This window comes from Corvus cornix, chromosome Z, assembly GCF_000738735.6.
Source record: "Corvus cornix cornix isolate S_Up_H32 chromosome Z, ASM73873v5, whole genome shotgun sequence".
Taxonomy (NCBI): Eukaryota; Metazoa; Chordata; class Aves; order Passeriformes; family Corvidae; genus Corvus; species Corvus cornix.
Genome location: NC_046357.1, coordinates 72,389,839 through 72,414,138, shown reverse-complemented (window position 1 = coordinate 72,414,138; position 24,300 = coordinate 72,389,839). Strand labels below are relative to the sequence as shown.

Genomic DNA, 24,300 nt, shown 5'->3' with positions numbered 1-24,300 from the left:
TCTTATTTTTGGAGTTGCACGGTGAAGTCCTTCCATTTGTTTTGAATAAAATTACTTTTTGAAAAGGAATCTCAGTGTTTTTGGGTGTGGGCTTTTTTTGTTGGGTTGGTTGTTTCAAATGAGTCAGGGCTAAGTGTTCCATTTTCTTCTCTTTCACTGCATATATGAATGTGCTTTATTTTCCTGTGCTGCCTCAAGGCTGTTTAGTGAAAAAAAACCTCCTTTTTTCCTTAAAATGTAAATGGTACTTCCTGGCGTTTCATTTTTCTTCATTTCATTTCCCTTTCATTTGTGTTTATTCGCTGCTGTTGTGTTTTACATGTACTTAATACAAATTTTCTTAAATCTTCCCTTTGCTTATTTTAAATGTTTTCTGCTTTTTGACCTTGTAGGCTCTTAGGGCCTTTTTTGCTTTTTTCAGACGTGGATGGCTAAACCCTCTTCCTGCTCCAGGCCAAGGTTGTTAACACTTTATCAGAGCACTCCCAGCCGTTTGTGCTTGGGGTGCAGGAAAAAGAAGAGGTGGAACTTGCATTGTGTACAGCCATGACTCAGTTTTTGGGTCAGTTCTGAGGGAAAAGCTCCGCTCCCTTCCTCCTTCATTCTCCAGCCTGGCATCCAGGCATCCTGTTGTTGGGGCAGCCTCCAAAATGTGTCTGGAACATCAGCCCACTCTTCCAGCTGGTGCCCAAGGGAAAGTACCGTTTTTAAAGCATTGCTGTTGCTCCATGGCTGTGGATTTGGAACCCCTGGCCCTTCTCTGAGACACTGCTTTTGAAAAATAAATGTTAAAAAAATATCCGAAATCTCACCCCCATCCACTGTTTGTCATTTGCTGGCAGTTTGCTCTGTGCTCTGTGTGCCAGGATCTTTGGAGGCAAGCTCAAGTCAGTTGCTGTCATTCCACTGCCTCTGCTGGTTTTGGAGTGGGCGCAATGAAGGTGGGGCTCGCTGAACCCAGTGGAAAACTTCCCGTGCCTTCAGTCAACTTTGGACTCTGTCCAGGGTGTTCCTGGTGGAGCTGGGCTGCACCTTCATGCCAGGATAGCTGTTTGGCAAGCTGCTTCTCTGACACCAACAGAAGCCCTTTACACACGTGTTAATCCTGAGTGTTTTCCTTCAGGAAGTGGTAGATCTTGAGCTACAGCAAGATTGCCGTATAATGAAAGAATTTGGCAAGGGAAAAGGCAAAGAGTACACCAGACCATGCATGCTACCATTGTCCAAGGGTACGACTCACTGGAAAAAAAACTCTTCAGATGGCTTTTTTAAATTCCTCTAAATATCATAACTATTTTAATTGTAAAAGAACAATATACCAAAACCTGCCAGGTGGCCAGCGTGAAAGGTAGAATTTTCTTCTAGCTGTTCCTGATGACAGGGAAAGTGACTTGATGTGCTTTTTTTGTGTGTGTGTGTGTGTGTGTGGGAATTGACATGAAGCTATCCACTTCTGCAGTTTTCACGTACCAGGTTCCACAGGGCTGTGTAAATAATTGATGGAAAGTTCGAAAGCTGGAATAATAGACACCAGATGATAGGAGGAGTAAAAACATCTGAAGTAAAGTAGATCTTGCAGACAACAGCAAAACTTCCTTCTGAAAATAATCATTTTTAGACCTGTTGCTTTCTTAGCCATGGATATCTCTTGAGGCTTTGGCCAGGAACATTGGTGGTGTGGTGGAAATTTTTGATCGTTTCTTCCTGAGGAGGGGAACAAGTGAGCTGCAAACTAGACTTCATTACCCTAAGAGTAATTTGATTACACAAAAAAAAAAAAAAAAAAAAAAAAAAAGTTGTTCCAAATGCTATGAACTTTCTTTTTAGGCTGCCATACCCTTGTCATGTCTAACAGTGTTTTGAGCTTTTAGAATCACTGAACCTGGTAGCCCAGAGAAGTGAGTCAGCAAATCCCCTCTGAGCCGTGCACTTGGACCTCAAGGTTCTGTTCCAAAGGAGAGTGAGCACACAGTTGCTGCCTTTGAGAGAAAAGAGGCTTCTGCAGAGGGTTTACAGTTCCTCAGGCCTGTCCTGTGCCAAAGTAAAGGAAGTGGGAAGCCTGCTTCAAGCACAAGGGAAAGAAAGCCTTGACATTTAAACAGGTGGAGCTCACTGTGAGCTCTCCTGGTGAACAAACGTGCTGTAGAAGTGGTGGAAGCAGGAGATGAGAAATGCTGTGTTGTAATCCAGCCTCACTCAGCTCATGGGGCTTGGATAAGGAAAACAAAACAAAACAAAACAATTCATTTTACCAGAATCTTTCTTGTCTGTGCCTTTCTCTTTGCTGTCTACACCTGGTGGTAAAGCCAGGGGAGCCCAGAGACATTTATCTGCTGTGCCTGTTTTGTTTCGGGGTTTGGTGTGGGTTTTTTTATTGTCATTATTTGTTACTCATTTTTTGGGCATGTGTAACCCCCGCCTGTGGTAGTGGGAAAAGAAAAGCAAGCATTTTGCTCTTTTGAAGACAGGTGGAGAAGTCCCCACACTCAGTGTTGTATAGGCCTGTTTGCCTTTTGTCTCCCCATACTAATTGGTCGGAATGGATGGTGTTAAGTTCCCACAAATGTGTGTCTGTTAGGGAATTCCTATATATCTAGCTTTGGGGAATTCAGCTTTGGAAAACAAAGTACACATCAAAGCAGGAGGTGGCTGGTACAGTTTGTGTCCTGCCTTCCCTCCCTCCCAACACCCCCCCTCATTGCTTTTTTCCCCCTTCTAGAAAGCTTAGGAAAAGAGCCTTTTGTCTTCTATTCAGGAAAATTGCACTGAAATTCATCTGTGCTTTATTCATCTGCTTTGATTTGTGCCATTCATGGGCAGCTGTGGGTTATATTGAACAAAGCAGATGAATTCCTAACCTCCACATTCAAAGCAGTGTGTTGGGAAAGGTTCAACACCACCCTCCCTCACCCCCCCTCTCCTTTTTTGGGGTATCCAACCAAGATGTTAACAGCTTTCAGTTTCAGTACCAAGACATCTCTGGACTGTGTTCTTCCACATGCCATTAAAATGGCTTGGCAGAGTTCTGCAGGGCTGTAGAAGGGATGTGTCTATAGGGATCTCTTTCCTCAGTATAGCAAAACACAGTGGTTTGAAAGTTTGCTTTGCTGTAATTGATGATTAAACATCTCTTTTATCCAGTGGTGATTTAATTTCTAACATCATCAGCATGAATAGGGAAGAGTATCCATTTCTTTTTCTTTTTCTTTTATTTTTTTTTCCATATAGATAGATTATTTACATGTATCCAGTGCCAGATCTTCATCTTGTGTGAACTGGCATAAAATATTTGAGAGGATCTGGTCTGATTTATGTGCCAAACACATAAAACATTTGGCAGTATGATTAACGGGCTTTACCTTCACAAACTAAATGTCTCAAAATCAGGCTTCTTTTTAGGCTACTTGTAATTTAAATGTGTCACTCCTTTCCTCCCCAAAATCAGATCTAAAAAACCATAATTCATACTGCTCACCTTGTAAATTGTGGAATACACATTAAATTAGATTAAGAAATGCTGCACCTCTTAATCCCTTCAGAAAGCAGGATTAGTTTCATAACCAACAGCTTAGTCAACTCCCTCCAAAAGCCAGTAGGTTCTGGAGCAGGCATCATCAAGCCTTTTTTAGATTTGTTGATCCACCTGGAATAACAACTTTGCTCTGTTTCCCTGCAGACTCTTCGTACTCGGAGCCTCCTGATGTTCAGCAGCAGTTGAACCACTACCAGTCAGCAGCTTTGGCCAGGAACAACAACAACATCAGCCCAATCCCACTTTCAGGGAGTGCTGCAGGAGTGGAAAAAGCAGAAGCCATCCTTAACTGTGAATTTTGCGAATTCTCTTCGGGTTACATACAGAGCATCCGGCGCCACTACCGCGACAAGCACGGAGGGAAAAAGCTCTTCAAGTGCAAAGATTGCTCCTTTTATACAGGCTTTAAGTAAGTACTGTACAAAACAGATGAAATTAACTCATAGGGGTTTTTGTTTTTAAGCAGTTGAAAAGACTTCTGAGATCTTTGAGAGCTGGCTGTAGCTAACAGGGGCATGGCCACTGCTGACCAGGGAGAGGAGTGTAGGAAATGCCATGCCAGATCACAGCAGCATCCATGTAATCCATTTTCTTCTCTCCTGCGACAGCCGGTACCATCTGCTGCAGACACCAGCACAGTAAGTCCTTGCAGTAGGCTTTAGAGTCATGGAATTGTTCAGGATGGAAAAGACCCTTAAGATCGTCAAGTTAACCATTAACCCAGCACTGCCAAGCCCAACATTAAACGCTAGTGACACATCTGCACATCTTCTAAATCCCTCTGGGGTGGTGACTCAAACACTTCCCTGGGCAGCCTGTTCCAGTGCCTGACAACCCTTTCGGGAAAGAATTTTTTCGTTACATCCAATCTAAATCTCCCTTGGTGCAACTTAAGGCCGACAGGTTCACAACGTCCCCATTGTCCTCTTGGCACAATCCTTCTTCCAGAGGTCATAAACTCTCCTTTTTTTCCCCCAAGTTCCAGACACAGCTCTCTGTTCAGCCAGGCCAGTCTCATCTTTTGGCACATGGAGTCAATCTGCTCTTGCAGCTTTAGAATTTCCTTCTTGGAAAATATCCAGTATTCCCGGATCCCTTTGTCCTTCAGGATGCTCTCCCAAGGGACTCTCTTCCAGTCTCCTAACCAGGCCAAAGTCTGCCCTCTGGAAGTCCATGGTGGTAGTTTTGCTGCACCCCTCCTTCTCTTGAGATTCTCTGAGAATCAAAAACTATCATTTCATGATCCCTTTGTCCTTAAGTGTGGAAATTTTCTCTGCAGAAATAATGTAATTTCCTGGTGCAACCAGCATGAAACGTGGGACAATCAAGTGTCCTGGGGCTACAGCGGAATTTATATCACCTTACTGAAGAAACCCTTCTCATGTAATTCTATTTCCCTCCGATCTTTCTAGCTTAAATGGTAGAAAGATGCTATTCTCTAGCATATCTGATAGCATACAGAGACATTTCAGAAAATCCAGTTATTTAAATTTAAAGGCTCAGTGCCTTGTGTGTTTGTTTGTGTGTGTGTTTTTAGCTGCTCCTCTGTAAGAAAAGAGAAGGCACCTGTGCAGTTCATCATTTCCTCCTGATGTGCTGGGCCCTTGAGCATAACACCCTCAGCTGACATTTGAGGTCTTAAACTTGTTACTAGTGACAGTAAACAGTAGGACTGATAAAGGGAAGGAGTTCTGTTGAAGAAAATGTTGAGTGCAAAGCTTGGAGAATCCACATGAGAGCAGCTCCTAGTTACATGTGTCTACCCTCTGTGGCTTCACTTTTGCTTTCTCTGTGTTAAAATGTGCTACTTCTGCTTAATATCCTGATTGCTCTCTGTCTTAAATACTACCAGAAATTTCCAGGTCCAATCTCTTTGTGTCTTGCAAGTGCCATTTTCTTTCAGCTTGGTGTTACGAAATAGGCAGCATTTAAACACATTCATAGCAGTGTATTTTCTGTCTTTAAAAAGGGATGGGGAAGGCAAAATAAAAAACCCATACCAATCCCCTCTTCAAGCCACCCTAGAAACTTAAGTGTATGAAAGCAGTGACCAAAGTTGATAGAAATAAACCTGCAGAATTCAGTGATTGCTGGATTGGGTCCAAAGCCACTTTTTACTCCAGTTCAGTGTGTCAAGTCTCTTAGCTTTTGCAAGGTTTATCACTGCTTTGGGAAAAAATTACCAAGTGCCTCAAGTTTAGGCACAGCTCTCATTTCAGCAACTGAGTTTGTGGTTAGATGGATGTACAGTTAAGTTCTGTTATCTCTTGCAACCTTTAAGTATGCAGCCAGCGTAATGCCAGCATGAAATTTTTGGTTGAGGAGTACTGTGGAGTATTCATTTATTCTTCCACACTAATAAATAGAGTATTCTAAGTCTTGGGTTTTCATATTTATGGCTGATGCTTTGAAAGTTAAACCACTCCGTGCCAAACTCAGTATGAATACAAATCCCTTTTGTACCCACAACCTAAAGTTTAGCTGGTTAGATCAAGATGGTTAAGGTGTTTTCTGCCCGAGATAAGTTTGTCCTCCCCTCTGCAAACCCAGAACAGTTGACGGATTTTGCTCAACTGGCTAAAAATTGAACCTTTGCTGGAGAAAGCGTACTGAATGTTTCAGCCTGAAGACAGATAATGAGCATGAAGGATGGGAATTCTTTTGCTATCTTAGCTATAGCAACGTGACTATATGGGGCAACCCATGCAGCAGAATATCTTGTCACAAGGAGTGTTTGTTGCTTTGAGGGTACAAGCCTGCAGATACCTCTGCTCATGTGTCGCTCATGTGAGCAGCCCCTCTGCAGGGCCGTGCAGACAGAGCTGAGTGGCATCTGCACCTCTTTACACCACACATCCCTTATAGAGCTGTGACACCTCGTGGTTCCCCTCCTGACTGCTGCCATTCTCTCCCTCCTCTCTCACAGATCTGCTTTTACTATGCACGTGGAAGCCGGGCATTCGGCAGTCCCCGAGGAAGGACCCAAAGACCTTCGCTGCCCTCTCTGTCTCTATCACACCAAATACAAACGCAACATGATTGACCACATAGTTCTGCACAGAGGTAACAACGTCCGTGTCCGTGTCTGTATCCAGCGAGGGGAGTGCTGAACGCTGCCCTGGTCTGGTTTCTTTAAATTGTTTACACTGGTTTCATTAAATTTTTACTCTCTCTGTACATGAGGACAAGTTCATGTTGAAGAAGTCACTAGCCCTTGCTTATCTTTTTGTTTTGTTTCTATACGATGCATCTGATTTATTTCCTGTAAAATTCAAAGTTCACCAGTGCCATAACAGAGCAGATTTGGAATAGTTTTTAAGCTCTTCCTCAAGGGAGGTGAGCAGCTATCAAACACCTGTTTAGCAAGTGTTGCCCTAATTTGCAACTTTGATCTAGGCCAGAGCTGCGCCCTGCTCATGTCCTTGTTATCTTAAAGGCCTTGCTATCATAAACTCACCCAAAAGGTTTATCAGCTAACCATAGAGGCCTCAAAATATCCCTTGATAAATTCCTTGAGTATTTTCTCCTCAGTGTTCTTAGAAACAAAATATCTCATTTTTTGTTTTACTGTAAGACTCCTTTTCTGTCTACATGTCTCCTTTTTTTAAGTTTTTTTAAGCCTGCTAAAAGTGGGATTAGGGATTTCTACATTCCATTAACTGTGGGCTTGCTAGCTCAGGAGAGACAGCAGTTTGGGCTCTCTGGGCTGGGATTCCTGCCCACAGCTATCACACTTGATGCTTGTAGATGGTCTGTTGGCTGCCGAAATCCAAACCCATGTGTTGGGATGGCACTCTGCCTGCGTGCAGGTTGGGCAGAGTTTCACAGTGGGGTACTGCTGGTGAGCAAACACAAGTTTTGCATGCCATCTTTTTCCTGGAGGAGATTCTGGTGTGACAAGTGCTACCGTAATTCCTTGTAACATACCACTCTCAATGCTGGTAGCTTGAAGTCCTTCTTGTACCAGGTGCATGGGGAGCTTGGCAGAATTTGGATTTCTTTCTGCTAGCAGGGCTGTTCTGAGGCAACATCTGGGGAAATGACCTGTCAGTGATTCAGAATGCACATTACAAAGCTGCCATGTTTGGTTGCAAGGGTTTGGCAGATGCTTTGGCTTGTACTTCCTGTCTTTGAAGGTGTTGCTATGTCAGATTTTGCCTAGTTTGCTCCATTTTGTGGCTGTGCCAGGGCTCCAGGAGACAATGCCAGACTTTTAAAACAGGGGGAACTGTATGGATTTAGGGTGTTTTCCATCATGCATAGATTTGATACTGGGAATGTCCAGTTGCAGAAGTGGAAGAGCACTTAATGAGCTCAAGCAGCTCTACTGCTTGTGCAGAGCTGTTTCTGGCCCGTTGCAAGGAGGTTTTCGCCTCCTGGGTGAGTAAAACTGTCAATCTGTTTTTCTGTAGAACTGTTGCTTCAGTTGCAGAAGCCAGCCTCAAAGAGTTTTTGCTGCTGAAACAAACCTTATAGCAAAGGACGTAATGGTATATGCACCACGGTGCTGAGAGAGAAAAAGCAGCATAAGAAGTTTTAATGCAAATGGGATTATAGCTGATAAAGAGTCACAGAGGCCACCACAGGGTTTTCTTTGACATCACGTATCCAGGTAATAAAGGAAGCAGAGTTCATACTTAAAGAGTTATTTCTGGTGCATATATCCAGCTAAAAAACAACCCTCTGCTGTTGTGTTTAATTGTGTGGCAGCTGGAGCAGACAGTTTTGACAAGATTTAACATGGACTGGAAGAGAGACTGAGGGATAGTCAATGTAGTCTGAGATAGCCTTCCTGTTTTATGGCCATTGCATTGGCAAAGCAAGGGCATAACCCTGAGCTGCGGCCCAAGAAAATTAGTTTTGAGGTAGATGGAGTGGTGCAGTATGTAAAATCAGGAGTGAAGGATTTGATCCACTCATGGTTAATGTTCCTTTTTGTGCAAAAGGCATGTTTACAGATGCATGACTCTTACATTACTTCCAAGTTGCTGCACTCCTAATCCTTGGTGAAACAGCATGTGCTTGAAATGGAGAATATATTTGCCTCCTGATGAGTGGCTACTGAGGCTGAATTTCACAGGGTTAAAGGAGTATCAGCTAGAAGCCTGAATGCCTAGTGAGAACAAAAAAAAATTAGGCAAAGAATTTGCTTTCCATGAAGAAGGAGAGGCTCCAAGAGCTTCTGTCATGTACCACTCACCCCTGATCAATATAAGGGCAGCTCAGTCTCCCTTCTGTGGGTACAGGTGGAGCACAGACATCTGATTGCCGGTGTCCTGTCCCACGGGGCTGACATAGCCAGAGGCTGCTGCAGGTCACTGAGGGGAAGTTTGGCTCTCTGGTTCTTTATGACAGGTCTTTTCCCTCCTGGTCTCTATGACAGGCAAGAGGAGACAGTGAATTCCTGATCCATGACCAGCAGCAGTGTTGGCCTTTATGCTGGACAATGCAATTAGTGTGTCACAGAACCATTTAGGTTGGAAATGAGCTCTGAGACCATCGAGTCCAAGCTGTGACCTATCCCCACCTTGTCAGCCAGCCCAGAGCACTGAGTGCCACTTCCAGTTGTTCCTTGGACACCTCCAGGAATGGGGACTCCAAACCTCCCTGGGCAGCCCCTTCCAGTGCCTGACCACCTTTTCTCCTGATGTTATCCCTTCCAGTAGCATTCCTCTCATGCAGTTTGAAGTGTATTGGTGTTTTTCCAGGGCTGAATGCAGCTTACCGAGTTCACTGTTGGCTCTACTTTTAAATCCTTGGGCATTTTTCTTCCTTTTCCTTCCCTTAGAGAATTAGTGATTTTCTTCTCCCATACAAGAGGGGTAACACCCACACGTTTGGAGTAGTTACCTTCTGGATAAATTTTCAAATTCAGCTACCTCCCCAAAGGCTTCCTTGCCACATATCCTGATTCCTTGCACATGCTTGTTTGTGACATTTTCCATTGTGCGTACAACTTCACTGATAACATGCAGAGCCCTTATGCAGTGCTTGCTTTTGACTACTGGAATGCAAATTCTGCATGTTCTGTGACTGTAGTTTGGATTTCCAGGCAAAAAATACACATTTTCAAAACCCAGGATGACCAAATAATTGGTCTGTGTCTAGATAGTAGGACTGCTTTTTTTGGTTTACCTCTGAGAGAAGGAAATAAGTTATATGAGCTCTGGTGTGTTGCTGAATAAAGATATCTCCTTAAAACTAAGGAGTAATACAGTCCTGAGCTCTCTTGTGCCTTGAGCAAAAAAATATGTGTCTACTTTGAGTTATAGCACTGCAAATAGTTAGTCATTAATGTCCTTTCAGTTAATTCCCTGATGTGATTAGCCTGAATATTCCAGTCTAATGGAAGGATTGGATTTCTTAAACCAAGATGATGCTTTTGTCAGGTGTTTATTTTGTGGTTATTTTTTAATTACACCTCTTGCAAAATCGTTCCACAAGCCAGGACATCTTTTTGTGAGGTGTCTGCAGCAGCCTTTGATTAGACACTGATGAACTTTGAAGAAGTCTACACGTGGGTAAAGAAGCTACCTCTTCAATTTGTGTGTGGGGGTTTTATGGTTTGCTGTAATTTTTCTGTTGTCCAGACATGATAAGTGCATAGTAAATGAGTAATTAGATAAACAGGGCTTTGCAGGGGCAAGCTGGAGGTGAGAGCATCACCTTAAGAAATGTAACATTCCAGGTCCAGGTAGCCCTGCAGGTTCCAAAATCACTGCTTGGAGGAAGCTCACTGACATGAATACATCATGTGAAGGTTGTAAGTCATTCCCTGATACTGAAATCCTTCAATCTGGAATTGATGTTCATGTCTGTTTCGCTCTTCTCCTGTTACTTTGTTGCCTTTGATTTGGGGACTCTGTGTGATTGTGAGGTAATAGGTTTTGTTAATGTGAGTAAGAGAATGCTTCATTACTTCAGACTGGTAGATTTAAAGTTTTATACCATTCCATGTCTTAGCTTTTTAAATCTGTGCCAGGCATTACACGAAAAGTGAATTTTAAAGTATTTTAATTAGTATTTCTGTTTTTGAAAACCTCACTTGGCTTTTTGACTTTTGAAACCAGCTGTGTCACTTACTTCTGTGAGTCCAAAAGCACACAGCTGCAACAACCTTGTAAAAAGTTTTTCTAGTGATCTCAGCACCATAGCTTCAAATTCTGCTGTGTCTTGAACCCTATTCTCCCCTCCCCTCTTTCCACCCTGAATGGCCGCTACTCAGTTTCTTTGTGGTTAGAAAAGCTGTTGTTGGTGTAGAAAAGAATCACAAGTCTTTGGGAGTTTGTTTCCTTCTTTTCTGGTTAAGGCATAGCTTTGGGGAAAACTTCAAAAAGAGGGAAGTTACGAGATAGGGTAAGTTTTGTGCTCAGGGAAAAGCCAGGCAGGATGGAATATTTTGTTGAGCTGAAGAAAAAAGTCTTACTGTAAAGGGAGCGCGTGTTTCTGTAGTTGTCTTTGGATGTAATTTTACCCTCCTCACTGAAAGAAAGGGCCTGTTGGCTCAGATCCATGTGTGCATTGCCACGTCTCACATTCCTTCAGCCTTCATGTCTACCATAAGAGATTCAGGCCTCTTTTTTTTGCCTGTCCTTAGGGATGAGCCTGGATGAGAAGGATCAAACCCCTCCTTTAACGTGCAGTCCGTAAGGAGGAACAGTGCTAAGTTTCAAGTGTTCTAGCTCAAAATGCCAGTTGGGGTAACAAAAGCCTTAATGAGGATCTGCTGGTGACTCTCAGCTGCACGGTCAGATTTGGGGTTTCTGTTGTGTGCACAGCGTGGAGGGAACCACAGTGGATGAGTGTTGAGGCACATCGGATTTTGGCTGTGTCAAATGACCGAAATTAATTGCTGCTCTGTTAAACATCAGTGCTTTGTTAGAGGAGTGGAGAGTTTAGAAACTCAGCAAGAGCATTTTCAGTACATCGTACACGTGCAGAGTTTGAGTCTGAGCTTTCTGAAGGCTCTGGGTATGTCGGGAAGTTTCTGCTGCTGGCTGAATTATGCAGCCTTTTTCCAGGGAAAGGTGCTGCCCTGCTCACCTTCTCAGTCCCCAGAGGGTAGGTTTGGGTGTGATGATGAGGACACCAGCTCGGATTTGTGCAGAGCCAGCAGCCTGTAATGCATTGGGAAGCACCCTGCAGCTTCCCTGTTTATTACTTTTCTAGAAGCTGTTGCTGGCCACTGTCAAGTACTGGACAAAATCACACTTTCGGTCTTGGCTGGTTTGTGGCTGGTTTTATATTCCTGGGCTCTGCTCCTCTGACTCACAGATGGAGTCTCATTTGGCCCAAAACCTTCCATTCCTATCCTCTTCACCCAATCACCCATTACCTGCCTTTGTAGTTTTTGGAGATTAACCCCGTCCTGGCAGGGAGAACTGTTCCCTGGTGTTACTGAGTGAATGTTGTGCTGTCCCCACAGAGGAGAGGGTTGTTCCCATTGAAGTCTGCCGTTCCAAGCTGTCCAAGTACCTGAAGGGAGTTGTTTTCCGCTGTGACAAGTGTACCTTCACCTGCTCCAGTGACGAGAGCTTGCAGCAGCACATAGAGAAGCACAATGAACTGAAACCTTACAAATGCCAACTCTGCTACTATGAGACCAAACACACAGAGGAGCTGGACGCTCACCTTCGAGATGAGCACAAGGTAAGACCCAAATAGCTTTAATTTCATTGCAAACACTATTAGTTTACTTGCATGTCTTAGTAGCCAATTTGGCATTGGGGGTTTTTTACCTCCCCAAATCTGGAAACTAATCCCATGTTGCACTTCCCTTCCTCATTTTTCTCTTACTTATTTTCTTTTTTCTTAAGAAACTGAAAAATAATCGTTTCTGAAGCTGTTCAGATTGATCAGAATTGGCAAACTGCTGCATGCAGAGTGTGATTATCTGTAAAAGGCTCCTTGTGCATGCTGGGCTTATTTAAAAGGGGGTGGGAAAAGGGTCGTGGAACAATACCAAGGCAGTGTGATTCAGCCCCTGTAAAAAGGCAGGAGATTCCAAGCACAGGATTGCTCTGGTAACTTCAGCAGCGTGACATGCCATGCATATTTTATTAACAAAGAGGGCTATACATCCCGCTTTACATTTAACAAGGGAAAGATAAACAGCAAATCTAACCAGGTCCTAAGTTAAGACTGCTTTGGAGTTTTTGTGGATTACCTGAGTGCATACCAGGTCCAGTCTTTGAGAAGTCATTAAAGGCTTTCCACAGACTGCTAGCTTTGAATTTCTGTAGCTGAGAAACCGTTTAAGTTCTAGAACTGGGATGTGTTTTGGAATATTTCCTAGTGTGCTTCCTTGGCAGTTTCCAGGGGAGGCAGCTATATGCCTTCACCTGTTGGAGCTGAGCTGCCCAAGGTCCTCACTAAAACTTCATTGACTGAATGACTTTTCCTTAAAGCCAAGTATATTTATAGGGAAGGTATTAGCAGCAGAAGCCCCAGAAAAAACCTCCCACTTTTTATGCTTAAAAAATATTTGTCCATCTTACAAAACCAAACTTTGTTAATTTATGCTGGGCTGCTATGCTCCTCTGCCATCTTTTATTACTTCTGGAGAGTCTTCTGCAATTCAAATGGTGCAGAAGGAGTTCCACACCTGGTCATCACAGCAAGATGTCTGGTATATGCAGGAGGAGCTTTTGCTTGGTTCTTTTTGACACAGTGCATCAGGCTGGGAAGATTATTCCCTTAACTTAGCTCTCCCTTCCAGTCTGGACTTGCAGTGGTGGTGCTGGGAAGTTTAGGGCATCCTTTCCCCTTTTTTCGTTGGAAGTTATACCTCTCCAATTTGTGTCTTAAGTTCTGGGCTCAGCTACTACACAGGTTGTCTATCGCACCTTAAAAAGAATTTCTTTGTATGAGCTGAGTTAAATCAAGTGCCTTTCGTGTGGTCTTGTTTGTTTAAATTTGTTGTGGGTTATGTGCTGAGTTAGAGAACCTCATCACAACTGTCTGTACCCAGTACTAGGAATCCTCACACCTCTGCATTCAGGATACTTTGTTATTTGGATGTACACTGCAGTCTACTTCACATCCTCCTCGGGATCGTTCCCATTTTCTTTCCCACAGAGAGGTAAAAAACAGTCAGTGGGTGTTGATATTTCATTCAGCATCTTGCAGGACATGTTGTACTGCACTCACCACTCTGTCTCCATCCCCTCTGCCTCCGTGGCTCAGTGCCTGTGCTGCTGGAGGGCTGTCTCTCTGCATGAAAGATGAATCCAAAACACTTCCCAGCAGTGATCAGTGAGCTCAGAGGGCGTTTGTCATCCAGCAAGTATTAGCCTCAGTGTCCTGGTCATGCTCCACGCTCTCCGCCTCCACTGTAAATCTGGGCTGCTGCTCCACTGTTCCTGTTGGATGTGGTGGAGTTCCTGACTCCTGTGCCCTGAGCTGCTCCTTTCATACTGCTGCTGTGAGCTGTTAAGTAGCTGGTGCATTTCACCCCAGGGTTAGCTGAATTTGTCTGCTGGGTGAAGTGTTCCCATTATAGTCTGTGTATCAGTTTGCAAAGCACTTTGCAGCCCGGCGTAATGAAAATTAATCTGTTATTAATGAGTGAGAGTGTATGTGGCACACAGCAGCCGTGTGCTTAGTGAGAAAAAGAACCATCCTTTCATGAATAAAGCTGAATGAACCAGTCACAGAGAGTTTCCCTTCAGCGTGGATCTGTGGTAGCAGTGTTTGATCACAGTGGTTGAATAATGGCATAAAAATGAGGATACGACTTGATGTTTCACATTTACTGGATGGAGAAATGAAGGGGGTTTGCCGAATCTCATTAATTTTCAGAAACCAGAAATTAGGAATGCCGAATAAACAGCAGTAGAAGGATCGCTGTCACTGGAAATAAATGAGTGTTAATTTGTTTATGGGGGCTGCATGTCACCTCGACCTGAGCAGGCTTTGGGGTGTGCTTGGTTTTGTTCTGCATATGTGGCCACGTCTCTGGTTGGTTGGTGATTGTGCTGGGTGCTAACAGAAGTGTTTCTTTCAAAGGTGAGTCGTAATTTTGAGCTGGTTGGACGGGTTAACTTGGACCAGTTGGAACAAATGAAAGGGAAAACAGAGAGCTCTAGCAGTGATGAAGAAGAAAAAGAAGAAGAGTTAAGCCCCAAGGCTGAAGAGAGAGGTCAGTGCTGCTCTTTGATGTGTTGGGGGGTTTTCATTGGGTTTTTTTAGGCACTGCAACATGCCTCAGCAGTCTAACTGTGCGAGGTCAGCTGTTGAGTGGACAGCACAAAGTCTGCAGCAGGCATGGCAGCAGAAGCAGAATGTGGCTTTCCTGAAGACACAGCTCCTGTGGGAATCTTGTGTTTCTAATCCTCCTTGTTTCTGTTAAGAGAATACATGCTATGAGAAAGCACAGATAGCATCTGTGACTAATCTGCCTGTTCAGATAACATCTATAAGGGCTTGGAAAACTATGGAAGTGTATTTTAGTGGCCTGTCAGATTTTCTGTTTCAGTAACCAGTACCCAGCTTTCACTTGGCATTGTCCAAGTGAGGGATGTAGGCTACTCTGTTGGCTGTTATTTATTCTCTGGCCAGCATTCTTTGTCAGATAGTCAGTCCTGTTTGCAGTTGCTGCAGCTGGCAGCTCCAGAGCCATGGTACATCCCTACCCCACCTGTCTGTACCATTTTATATTTAAATATGTGCCATGGTTTGTATCTAAGAATAATCCCACTAACTTCAACAAGGCCGGGCCATATGCTTTTGGTTTGGTTGAAGTTAGATCAGCAGGGAAAAAGTAAGTTCTCAGTTAATTAAATGAAGGGTTTCTTTTCCAACAACTTTCTCCCATGAAAGCCAAGTTATTTCAATATCTGGTGTAGCTGTGTTTTGTCTGGTGCAACAATTCAGCATTCAAATGCAACAGCTCTCTAATGTCTTTAGTCCCTTTGTGGTTTGTACAACAGGTCACCCAGTTCTTGATGCTGACAACTGCAGTTAGCCAAGTTCTCTGTACTTCCACCATTTTTACCTTCTTCCTCCTGATTTTTTAGCTTTCAAACTCACTCAAGGGCTTTTCACAAAAAGAAACATGTCTCTGTACATGTTTTCAGGCATTCAAAAATTCCTATTTCTGGGATTACAGGTAGTTTACAGAACTAGGGGGGTTCAGATCATGCCTCTTGCCTTTTAACAGCAAGACCCCAGCATCCTGGGTTTAATTTAGTGTCCCTGCAGCATAAATTCAGTTTCTGCTTATCAGCAGCACTTCAAGAGTGGGCAGTGATGGCTTTTACTTAAATGAGAATGGAAGCCAGTGGAGGAGGACCTAAAGGGGTGTCAATTCCATATGCATTTCAGAGTTCAGCATTAGCAGCTGTTTGGGAACCTGCTTGGTTGTGTCTGCTCAGGGACAGCTTCGACCCTCAGAGCTTGGTGGCTGGAACAAAAATGGTGTTGTGGTTTGACTGAAGCACCAGCTCACCACAGCTGCAGATGCAGCAGGCTGATTAATGTCCTGTGTAGACCCACAGCTAGCAGGGGGTGAGGAGTCAAGCTGTCCTGGTGAGGATTACCTTAGCGTTACACACAGGCACAGGTGCTGAGGTGACCTTGGAGGCTGTGGTACCCAGACCAAGGAGAGGAAAGTGCTCTCTGCCAAGCCTTACAAATCCCTGCAAATGTGCCACGGGCAGGGGGGGCAGCCCAAGGTGAAGTTCATTGTTTAAACTGGCTTTAGGTTACACTGTGAAAGTGTAAAACCGTCACCTTCTATGCTGGAGTTTTACATTTGCAAGGGTTAATGGATGTGTTGTCTTCATGTTTCAGAGTTAAGCAAGGCAGTGTTTTAATGATTCTGTCCTTTTTTTTTTCACACCTGTGTCTCTGTTTTCTTCAATCCATGACTGGCTAAAATTATTTCTGCATGCTTGTTTGGATGACCAGCCTAAAAAAATCAGGCAAGGTTTCAAGTTTGTTTTGCAGCGTTTCTTTCCTCTCTGGCCTGTAGGGTTAATGTCTCACTGTTGTTATTTTTTTTTTCCTCCTTTTTAATCTCTTAACCATTTGTAATAGATGATACTAAAATAGGTAGAAAATGCGGAAAACACTTATGCCTACTGCAATAAGGATATTAGAAAAGATCCAACTGTATTGATTGCATTTTTCTAGACAAGTTGTGTGAAATGCCACTTTAAGGTGCAAGATTTTTGAGAAATATCCCAATGAGACAGGAACTGAAGACATGGGTGGATGCTCAGTTGCATGCTGGCATCTTCCTAGGCATTTTCAGAAGATACTTCTGGCACAGAAATGGTTTGTCCTCTTAGCAAAGGACCAGACCTGTGGTTTCAGACAGAGCCTGTCACAGTGGCTAATGCTGTCACAGCTTTCAAATCACATCAAACTGTGTAATCCTGGGTGCTAGTGGGGTGCATATGACGATTCTAGCCTTTGTGGTGTTAGCAGGAAGTGGGATTTGCTGAGAGTGCCTCTGTGTGCTTCAAGTACCTGTCCGAGGTGTGTGACTTTGGGAGAATCAGGATTTCTTCCCTAGATTCACCACTTTGACTTGAGCTCCTCTGCGCAGTACTGAAGGTGCAAATAAGAGATTGTGGCTTCTCCAAGTGGGCCGTTGGTCCAAAGAAAGGCCATTGTCCATGTGGACAGACAGAGCTGGGCAGCAGAGCTGATCTGCAGTCTTGGATGGGAAAGGAGGGCAGTCATTTGCTTGTGGTAAAGGATGTAGCATAAAAGGAGATGTGTGGGGAGAAATGAAGTGTCTGGCATAGACCATGCAAAGTACAGCTCTCCCAGGTAGGAACTCTGTCTCAGACAGGTTCTTACTGATCTTTATGTGTTGGTCTTAGCAGATCGAGAGGTGTTTTTCTGTAACAGGCAAAAATTAAATGTCTGTGAGTGCTTGTATGTGTGACACAGCAAAACCACAGAGAAGTCAGGCATGTGTGCAGTCTGGTACTTCTCCTCTGCAGGACCCAGAGAAGAGCAGCTGCTGATACTCCTCCAGGGAACCAGCCCAAATTCACATCCCTAGAAGCAAAAGTTACTGGGAAGTAGGATGAGCAGGATAGTGTTGTCTGAAGAGGTGGTGAATTTACTGGAGTAACACTTGCTAAACTTAATGGGGGTTGCAGGTGCAAATCGTGCACTGCCTTGGGTTGGAAGGGCCCTTTAAAGCTCATCCTGTTCCACTCCCTGCCATGGGCAGGGACACCTTCCACAGTCCCAGACTGCTCCAAGGCCCGTCCAACCTGGCTTTAGACATTTCTAGTGACGGGGCAGCCACAGCTTCTCTGGGCACCCTCTGCAACTGTCTCAACACTCTCATCTTAAAAATTTTCTTCCTTGTGTCCAGTCTTATCCTACTCTCAGTTTAAAACTGTTGCTCTTTTCTCTGTCACTGCTCTCTGGTGAAAAGTGTTTCTCTGTCTTTCTCATAAGCCTCCCTTAAGAACTGAAAGGTCTCCCCAGAGATTCCTCTTCTCCAGGCTGCACAACCCCAGCTCCTCCCTGTTTAGGCAAAAACAGTCTCTGTGTTTCACATCTCCTCTCTGCAGAGGCCCAGAATAAACACCCTGTTGTGTGCTATTACCATAGGTATATTCTTATACAGAACATCAGCAGCATTTGCCTCTAAAACTGATTTAAATATCAAAAATATTAATCCCCCTCTCATGACTAGTCTGTGTTGCAGTGTGTTTATGCATTTGTGCCATGCTTAAGGTGTTAAAAATCCAGATGTAAACGGAGCTAATGGCATTTGCTTGCATTCTGGTGTTCCCCCTGACACAGCAGCTTTATGATATTTAACCACATAACAAATAAGTCCCCAACAATAAGAAATGCAAAGTGGATTTTTATTTTTTCCTTTCATGGGAAGAGGCAAAAAATTATGTCAAGAACCATTCCATATAAAATTGAGGTAAAGGTTAACTAGTGAGAAATGTGTCACAAAAATGCATTTGCAGGACCTAGGTATGAATAACAGGGAATGTGTGAGCAATTTTGAGTTCATAGACTGATCCCGAGCAGAGTAAGTCTGAGAGAAGAAATCAAGTGAGCAGAGATCAGAACCAAAATTAAGCAAAATCCCTTTTATTATGTAGTTCAGGAGGAGTCAGAAAGACATTCTGTTGATTTCTTGCTTAAGATAATCCCTGCTAAGGAATTAATGCTCTGAGCAGATGGTGCTGTCTCATTTCCAGCAAAAGAATCAAGTGAGATAGTTCGTGCAATTATTTTTAATGGCTTGTGCGGTGATCATCTTAATTTGTGAGAAAATGTTTCATCTTTTGTCGGAGCAGGCTGTGTTCACATGGAGCTTGGCTTTCAGGAATGTCACTCCCTGAGCTGCCAGTGACTTCAGTCATTTTACAAGGTGCTTTACACTTCTGCAAATGAGGCCCCAAGCACTTTGTATAAAAGATTAGGATGCGATGAAACACCTATGTAGTTAAGATGGAGGACTTAATCCATGAGACTTCATGATTTATTACAAGAATCACATGTTAAATATACCAAATCCATGTGTTTCCTAAAATTTGTACTACCGGTTCCAAAACTGTAGATGGACTTGAGTGGGTTTTTCGATTTTGCTTTCAGGCCACTTCAGTCCTAGACTTTACAGTTTTGATTTAGAATTCAAATTCCACAGTCTCTTCATTTGTTGAAATACAAGAACAGGGAGTAGTAACTTGTTGCCCCTGCTTGCAGAGATGCTTTAAGACCTAGGATGGGGTTTGTCACTTGCAGCATCACTTTTCTTTTGCAGGAGTTGCATTTTCCCAGTTACTTGACAGGAAAGTCCTTTTGCTTCTCTGGAATGAGACGTGCAGCAGAGGGGATCAGAGGAGGATCACAGTGGTCCCTTCTTGCCCTGGCATTTCCGAGTTCATGGGCTGTGCTGTCCTTTTCCAGATCCCATGATGTTTCCTGACAGCAGCGCTCCAGAGAAACGCTTCCCGTGCGAGTTCTGCGGCCGATCATTTACAGAGGGCTCTGAGTGGGAGCGGCACGTGCTGAGACACGGCATGTAAGTTGCTCTGTGTTCCCTTGCCAAACAGCCAGGGGTGTCAGTAGAACTCTGTATATTCCCCTCACCCCAGGTCTCCCCTCCCAAAAAGCCACGATGAACGCAAACACAGTCCTGTGTAGACCTAAATCTGTGGATGCTGTCATCAGATGTCTCTGCATGTTCACCCATTCATTCTTCTTAACTCTGCTGACCAGGCTGGCTATAAACCGTAGGGTTTAACTGTGATTCTAAAACTTAAAGATTGTCTCTAGGTGAATGCCTCTTGGCCAGGATTAACTTCCCCTAAGTGTACTGTTGATTTTTAAAATAATTTTTCCTCTCTGTGGCAGTTTGCACACTGTGGTGTGATATGCCTCACAGGCATCTCTGGAACAGTCTGTTTCCTTCTTTTGATGAAGATCTCATTGGTAGCAGAGATCTCCTTTATAGCCAGAGTATCTTCAAAGAGTGGATTTCTTTCAAGGTTGCGGACATCTGGGAAGCATTTGAGTACAATATTGTGGGTTAACTGCGATGGGATGAGAAACAATAACTTCTCTTACCCTTAAGAGAATATAAGTCTGAATATAAGTACTTGAAATGCTGCAACCTATGAAAAGTTTTATGGGATTTTATTAATTTGTTGGGAAAAGTACTCCTTTCCTGTTCTTTTGTTTGGTGTCTCCTAAGTCTTGTTTACAAGAGGCCAGGGAGATGGGAATAAACTTCAAGTGTCACAATTTGAGTTCTTCCCTCTGGTCCCAAGTTTGTCCCAGTGCGGAACAAACAAAGATTCGATTTCAGGGCTTGAATGTCATGGGTCCAACCAGCACATTCATTCGTCTGCCTCTCCTTTTGAGCCTGTGGCATGGTGTGGCTGCTCTTTTGGAAAGTGATCCGCTCCTGTCCCTCATGTGACGGGCATGGCTTTGCTGTACCCTGTGCCCGACCGACCGTTCCTGTTTTTCACCTCAGGGCGCTGAACGAGAGCAAGCACAGGAGCGGCGAGGACAGCCAGCCCAAGGAGGATGTGGAGGACACCGCCAGCACGCTGCCAGAAGAGAAGGAAGGCATCGAGACCATGGTGGTGGACTACTCCCACGCCGGAGAAACAGCGGTCAGCATCGTGGCTGCTGACAAACCTCTCCTAGACAACCCGGAGGCCAAAAGTGAATAAGCATTTGGTGTGTGGTTCTAATCGACGTACTTGAACGGTGATGAGAGGGGCGGGGTGGGGTGGGGCGGGCAGAAGGAAGAGATAAAGCTGCTTTTAGGACTGAATGATCTATTTTCAAAGCACTGGTACCTGTGTGAGTGTGTGTATATTAAAAGTTATTTAAGTGATGGAATAAGTGGTTCCATTACGTCACTGCATCTTTTTCCTCCTGGATCTGACAATGGGAAGTTATATTCATCTTGGACTAATGAAGCAACTCCCCGTGTTTTTCCTACATTACACATCGTGCTTTGCAGTGGAGAGACTTCGATTGTTTTATGAGTGGAAGCGTCGTGAGCGTGGAAGAAGTGGTGGGGGGACAACTTTTCAACGCACAAGTTTGTGTGCGTTTTTCTAGTTTTAATACATAACGCTTTTCCAGACTGAACGCAACTGCTTTAGAAAAGAAAAAAAAAAAAAAAAAAAAAGATAAAAAGAGGAAAAAAAAAAGGAGAAAAAAAAAAAAAAGGAAAACAAAAAAAACAAAACAGAAACTGCTTTGCTTAAAAAACAGTCACCTGTTTCCTAGTACCTCAGAATTAACCAAGGGAGATCTCTGCATTTGTCAGTACTACCTGTTGTTGTTGTGGTTAAATGTAGAGAGACTGCTGGGCAAGGTGGTGAATGGAGGAAGAAGAAGAAAAAAGTTTTAAAGAAAGGAAAAAAAAACAAATTGTGCTTAAAATCCCAGTGTGGGTTTTATTTCTTAAAATACTGTGATTTTTTTAATTATTTTAGTAAAAAAAAAAAACAAAAAAAAGAGAGAAATACTTTAATTCCTAGATAACTGTTTGTGAATTGTCATCCTTTATTCCAGGTAAGCTGTTTGTTAGTATTCAGTTATAATTTTAGTATTTGGTAGATTTCATGTGACTGATTGTGCAGTTTTGTTTGCCACACGTTTTATTTTCTATCAGCCTGAGGTGTTACAAATACAGCACAATTAAGTTTCTCATGTAAAAATGAGTATTTCTTTTTGAGTGGGGGACAGGGAAAGGAGACTAGATCTTGTGAATAGAACCTTTTTCGTTGTTGCTGTTGTCGTCGTCGTCGTCCTCGTTAATTTTAAACATATGGAGATAACAAAGAAGTTTTAACTTTAAAAAAAAAAAAATACCTTAAGAACCAAACTTACAGCACAGCTATGCAGCTCATGGGCCAAACACATGGGTCCTCATAACCATTCTGTTGCTTGTCATATTAACATCGATCAGTCTCACACCAGTAACTTTTCGTTGAGATTGGCTGCCTTTGTTTTTTGGTTTTTTTCCCCTTTTTTTTTTTAATTCTGTCTGTGGTTTGTGAGTGTTTTCTTCTTTTTTTTTTGTTTTGTTTTGTTTTGTTTTGTTTTTTTGTTTAGGTGTGGTGGGAGGGAGGGGTGTCTGTTAACACATCTTTTTGCAAGCGGAGGTGAGTTGGTTACACACGACATTGAGCCTGGAGAACTACTTTTACTCTAATCCAGTGGATGGAGTTGCTGAGTTTTTTTCCCCTCCTCCTTAGCTTTTTAGCATGGGGGGAGCAGTGTAGAATGGATAGAAACCTGCATACCTTAAGTGGCTGATCCTGCACTACTCCTTGGCGATGAAGCCTATTTAAACTCAATTTGGGGATTTTGCCTGAGTGGCCAATACAGGATCTGGTGCCCATGGTATGTTCTGATTGTGAACAAAATAAGAGAAAAAAAAAAAAGAATTTAAAAAAAAAAAAAAAGGAAAAACGATAAAAACAAAAAAAAACTGAAAAAAAAAGTTTCTTTCCAAAAAGTAGAAAGTACTTGACTGAAACCTAGTTTTAGAAATGCATGTGTCTTTGTTTGTTTTTTTTGTTTTTTGGGGGGGATCTGGGGGAGGGGGAGGGGGGAAAATAGGAAGCTCTCCAGGAAATTGTGTCCTGGAGAGCTTCACTTAAAAATGATGGCAAAAATGTTGCATTTGTGGAATAAGTGCTACTTGAGAAGCATGGTGTTTTGCTTTTGGGGATTCATCAATTGTGTGTTAAGGGGATTCTTTCAATTTTTCTGTTGGGTTTTTTTTTTTGGTTTTTTTTTGGTTTGTTTTTTTTTTTTATATAGGGAGAGAACATCATAGAAAAAACACATTGGAGGGACAAGTATAAATACACATTTTGTGTCTTTATTTGTGTATTTGTTTTTTAATTGGCCTAATTTCAAATATATTTAAACAGTTCCATACCTGGATTGGGTGTTTGTAATGGTTACCAAAAACGAAAAAGGAAAAAAAAAAAAAAAAAAAAAAAAAAGAAACAATGATTGTGACATGCTTTTATCACTACTTAATTTTTCAAATAACATGTAAATATTGTAATCCATTGGATTTTGTTTTGCTAACCTGTAATAAAAAAAATATGGGACCATTATCCTTTTAACAACTTAGAATGTCATATTTTTTTCCTTTTTTTTCTTTTCCCAAAAATGTATACCTGATATATTGTGGACACACATTTTAGGTGCATTATTATGATTCTGTTGACTGTAATGACATAGAATTGAAAATAACATTTTTTTCATTGTTTAATTTATACAGAGGACTTTTTCAGAGTTTGACAGAAGGAAATAATAGCAAAATGCTAACCCATTGGCTTCAGCACTCGGTATTTCCTGATTTTAAAATTACTGCTTACTGATGGGGGATAGGAAGGGGATACTGAACTGTTGCACTGACGGGTTTGTTTTTTTTAAAAAAAAAAAACAATGAAAATTAATAAAAACTTTTTAAGAGTGCGTGCTTGTCTGTGTGTGTTTTTTTATTGGCTTGCTCTGGAGATGGGTCCCTACAACTGGACTGGCTTTGGCAGCTCTTGAAGGGGAGCAAAGTGCTCTTTTTTCCCTCCTGCACCCTTTCCCCCAGTGTTTCACAGGGAATTTTTCATTGGCAGGTTATGGGGAGTGACTTTCCCTAGCTCACGCAGGTCTTGGTCTACAACATCCCCCAAGAATGCTTCAACTATGCCCCAGCCAACATCCATTAGAGGTCAGGGGCATGCTGCCAAGCTCTGCTGACTCCTCCTGAACCCAAACATAGAAATGAGGGAATTTTGCAGGCTGTATCAGAAGATCAAAATAGATGGAGACAGGCTGGTATTTGGATTACCAACTCAGCCTCGTCATGAGCTGCTGCAGTATTGTATTCCCCAGTATCTGATGACCTGCTGGATCCAGCACTGGGGCTGTGCTTAACTGGAGCTGAATATACACCCAGAAATCTGGAGCTGGAGGCTTTCCTCATCCTCCAGAAACCTAAAGTGATGCTCGTGGTGTCGTCATGGAATCTTCCTTTGCTAAATACAGATTTTTGCGTGCATGTTCAGAAGATGCCAGAAGATTTTTTTTTTTATCTGGTTGTGTTTTAATCAGACCCTGTTCCCAGTTTAAGCAGCTTTCTGGTTGTCACTGGAGTTGGATCTTAAAGGAATGTGTGTGCTGTGAAACAGCATGAAACCTTTGATCGCCTTGTAGCTGTGTGTGCTTTTTTCCCTAGAAGTCAAAAAGCAGAGAAATATTCTATCTCCCTGTTACAGTGCTTATTTCCTTAA

At 42.9% G+C, this 24,300-nt stretch overlaps 1 protein-coding gene across 5 annotated transcripts in view; it reads left to right on the top strand.

Moving 5' to 3' along the window:
* The window catches only part of ZNF462 (zinc finger protein 462), a 90,012-nt gene extending 66,524 nt beyond the window's left edge, over positions 1-23,488 (top strand). For all 5 annotated transcript variants that reach the window (XM_019289636.2, XM_039567826.1, XM_019289633.3 and 2 more), the window contains 6 exons: positions 3,677-3,941; positions 6,459-6,595; positions 11,958-12,181; positions 14,540-14,672; positions 19,433-19,547; positions 20,505-23,488. In XM_019289636.2, coding sequence (XP_019145181.1) covers positions 3,677-3,941; positions 6,459-6,595; positions 11,958-12,181; positions 14,540-14,672; positions 19,433-19,547; positions 20,505-20,706 — 1,076 coding nt within the window. In that variant the 3' untranslated portion in view covers positions 20,707-23,488. The remainder of the gene's footprint in view (positions 1-3,676; positions 3,942-6,458; positions 6,596-11,957; positions 12,182-14,539; positions 14,673-19,432; positions 19,548-20,504) is intronic.
* The last annotated feature ends 812 nt before the right edge of the window (positions 23,489-24,300 follow it).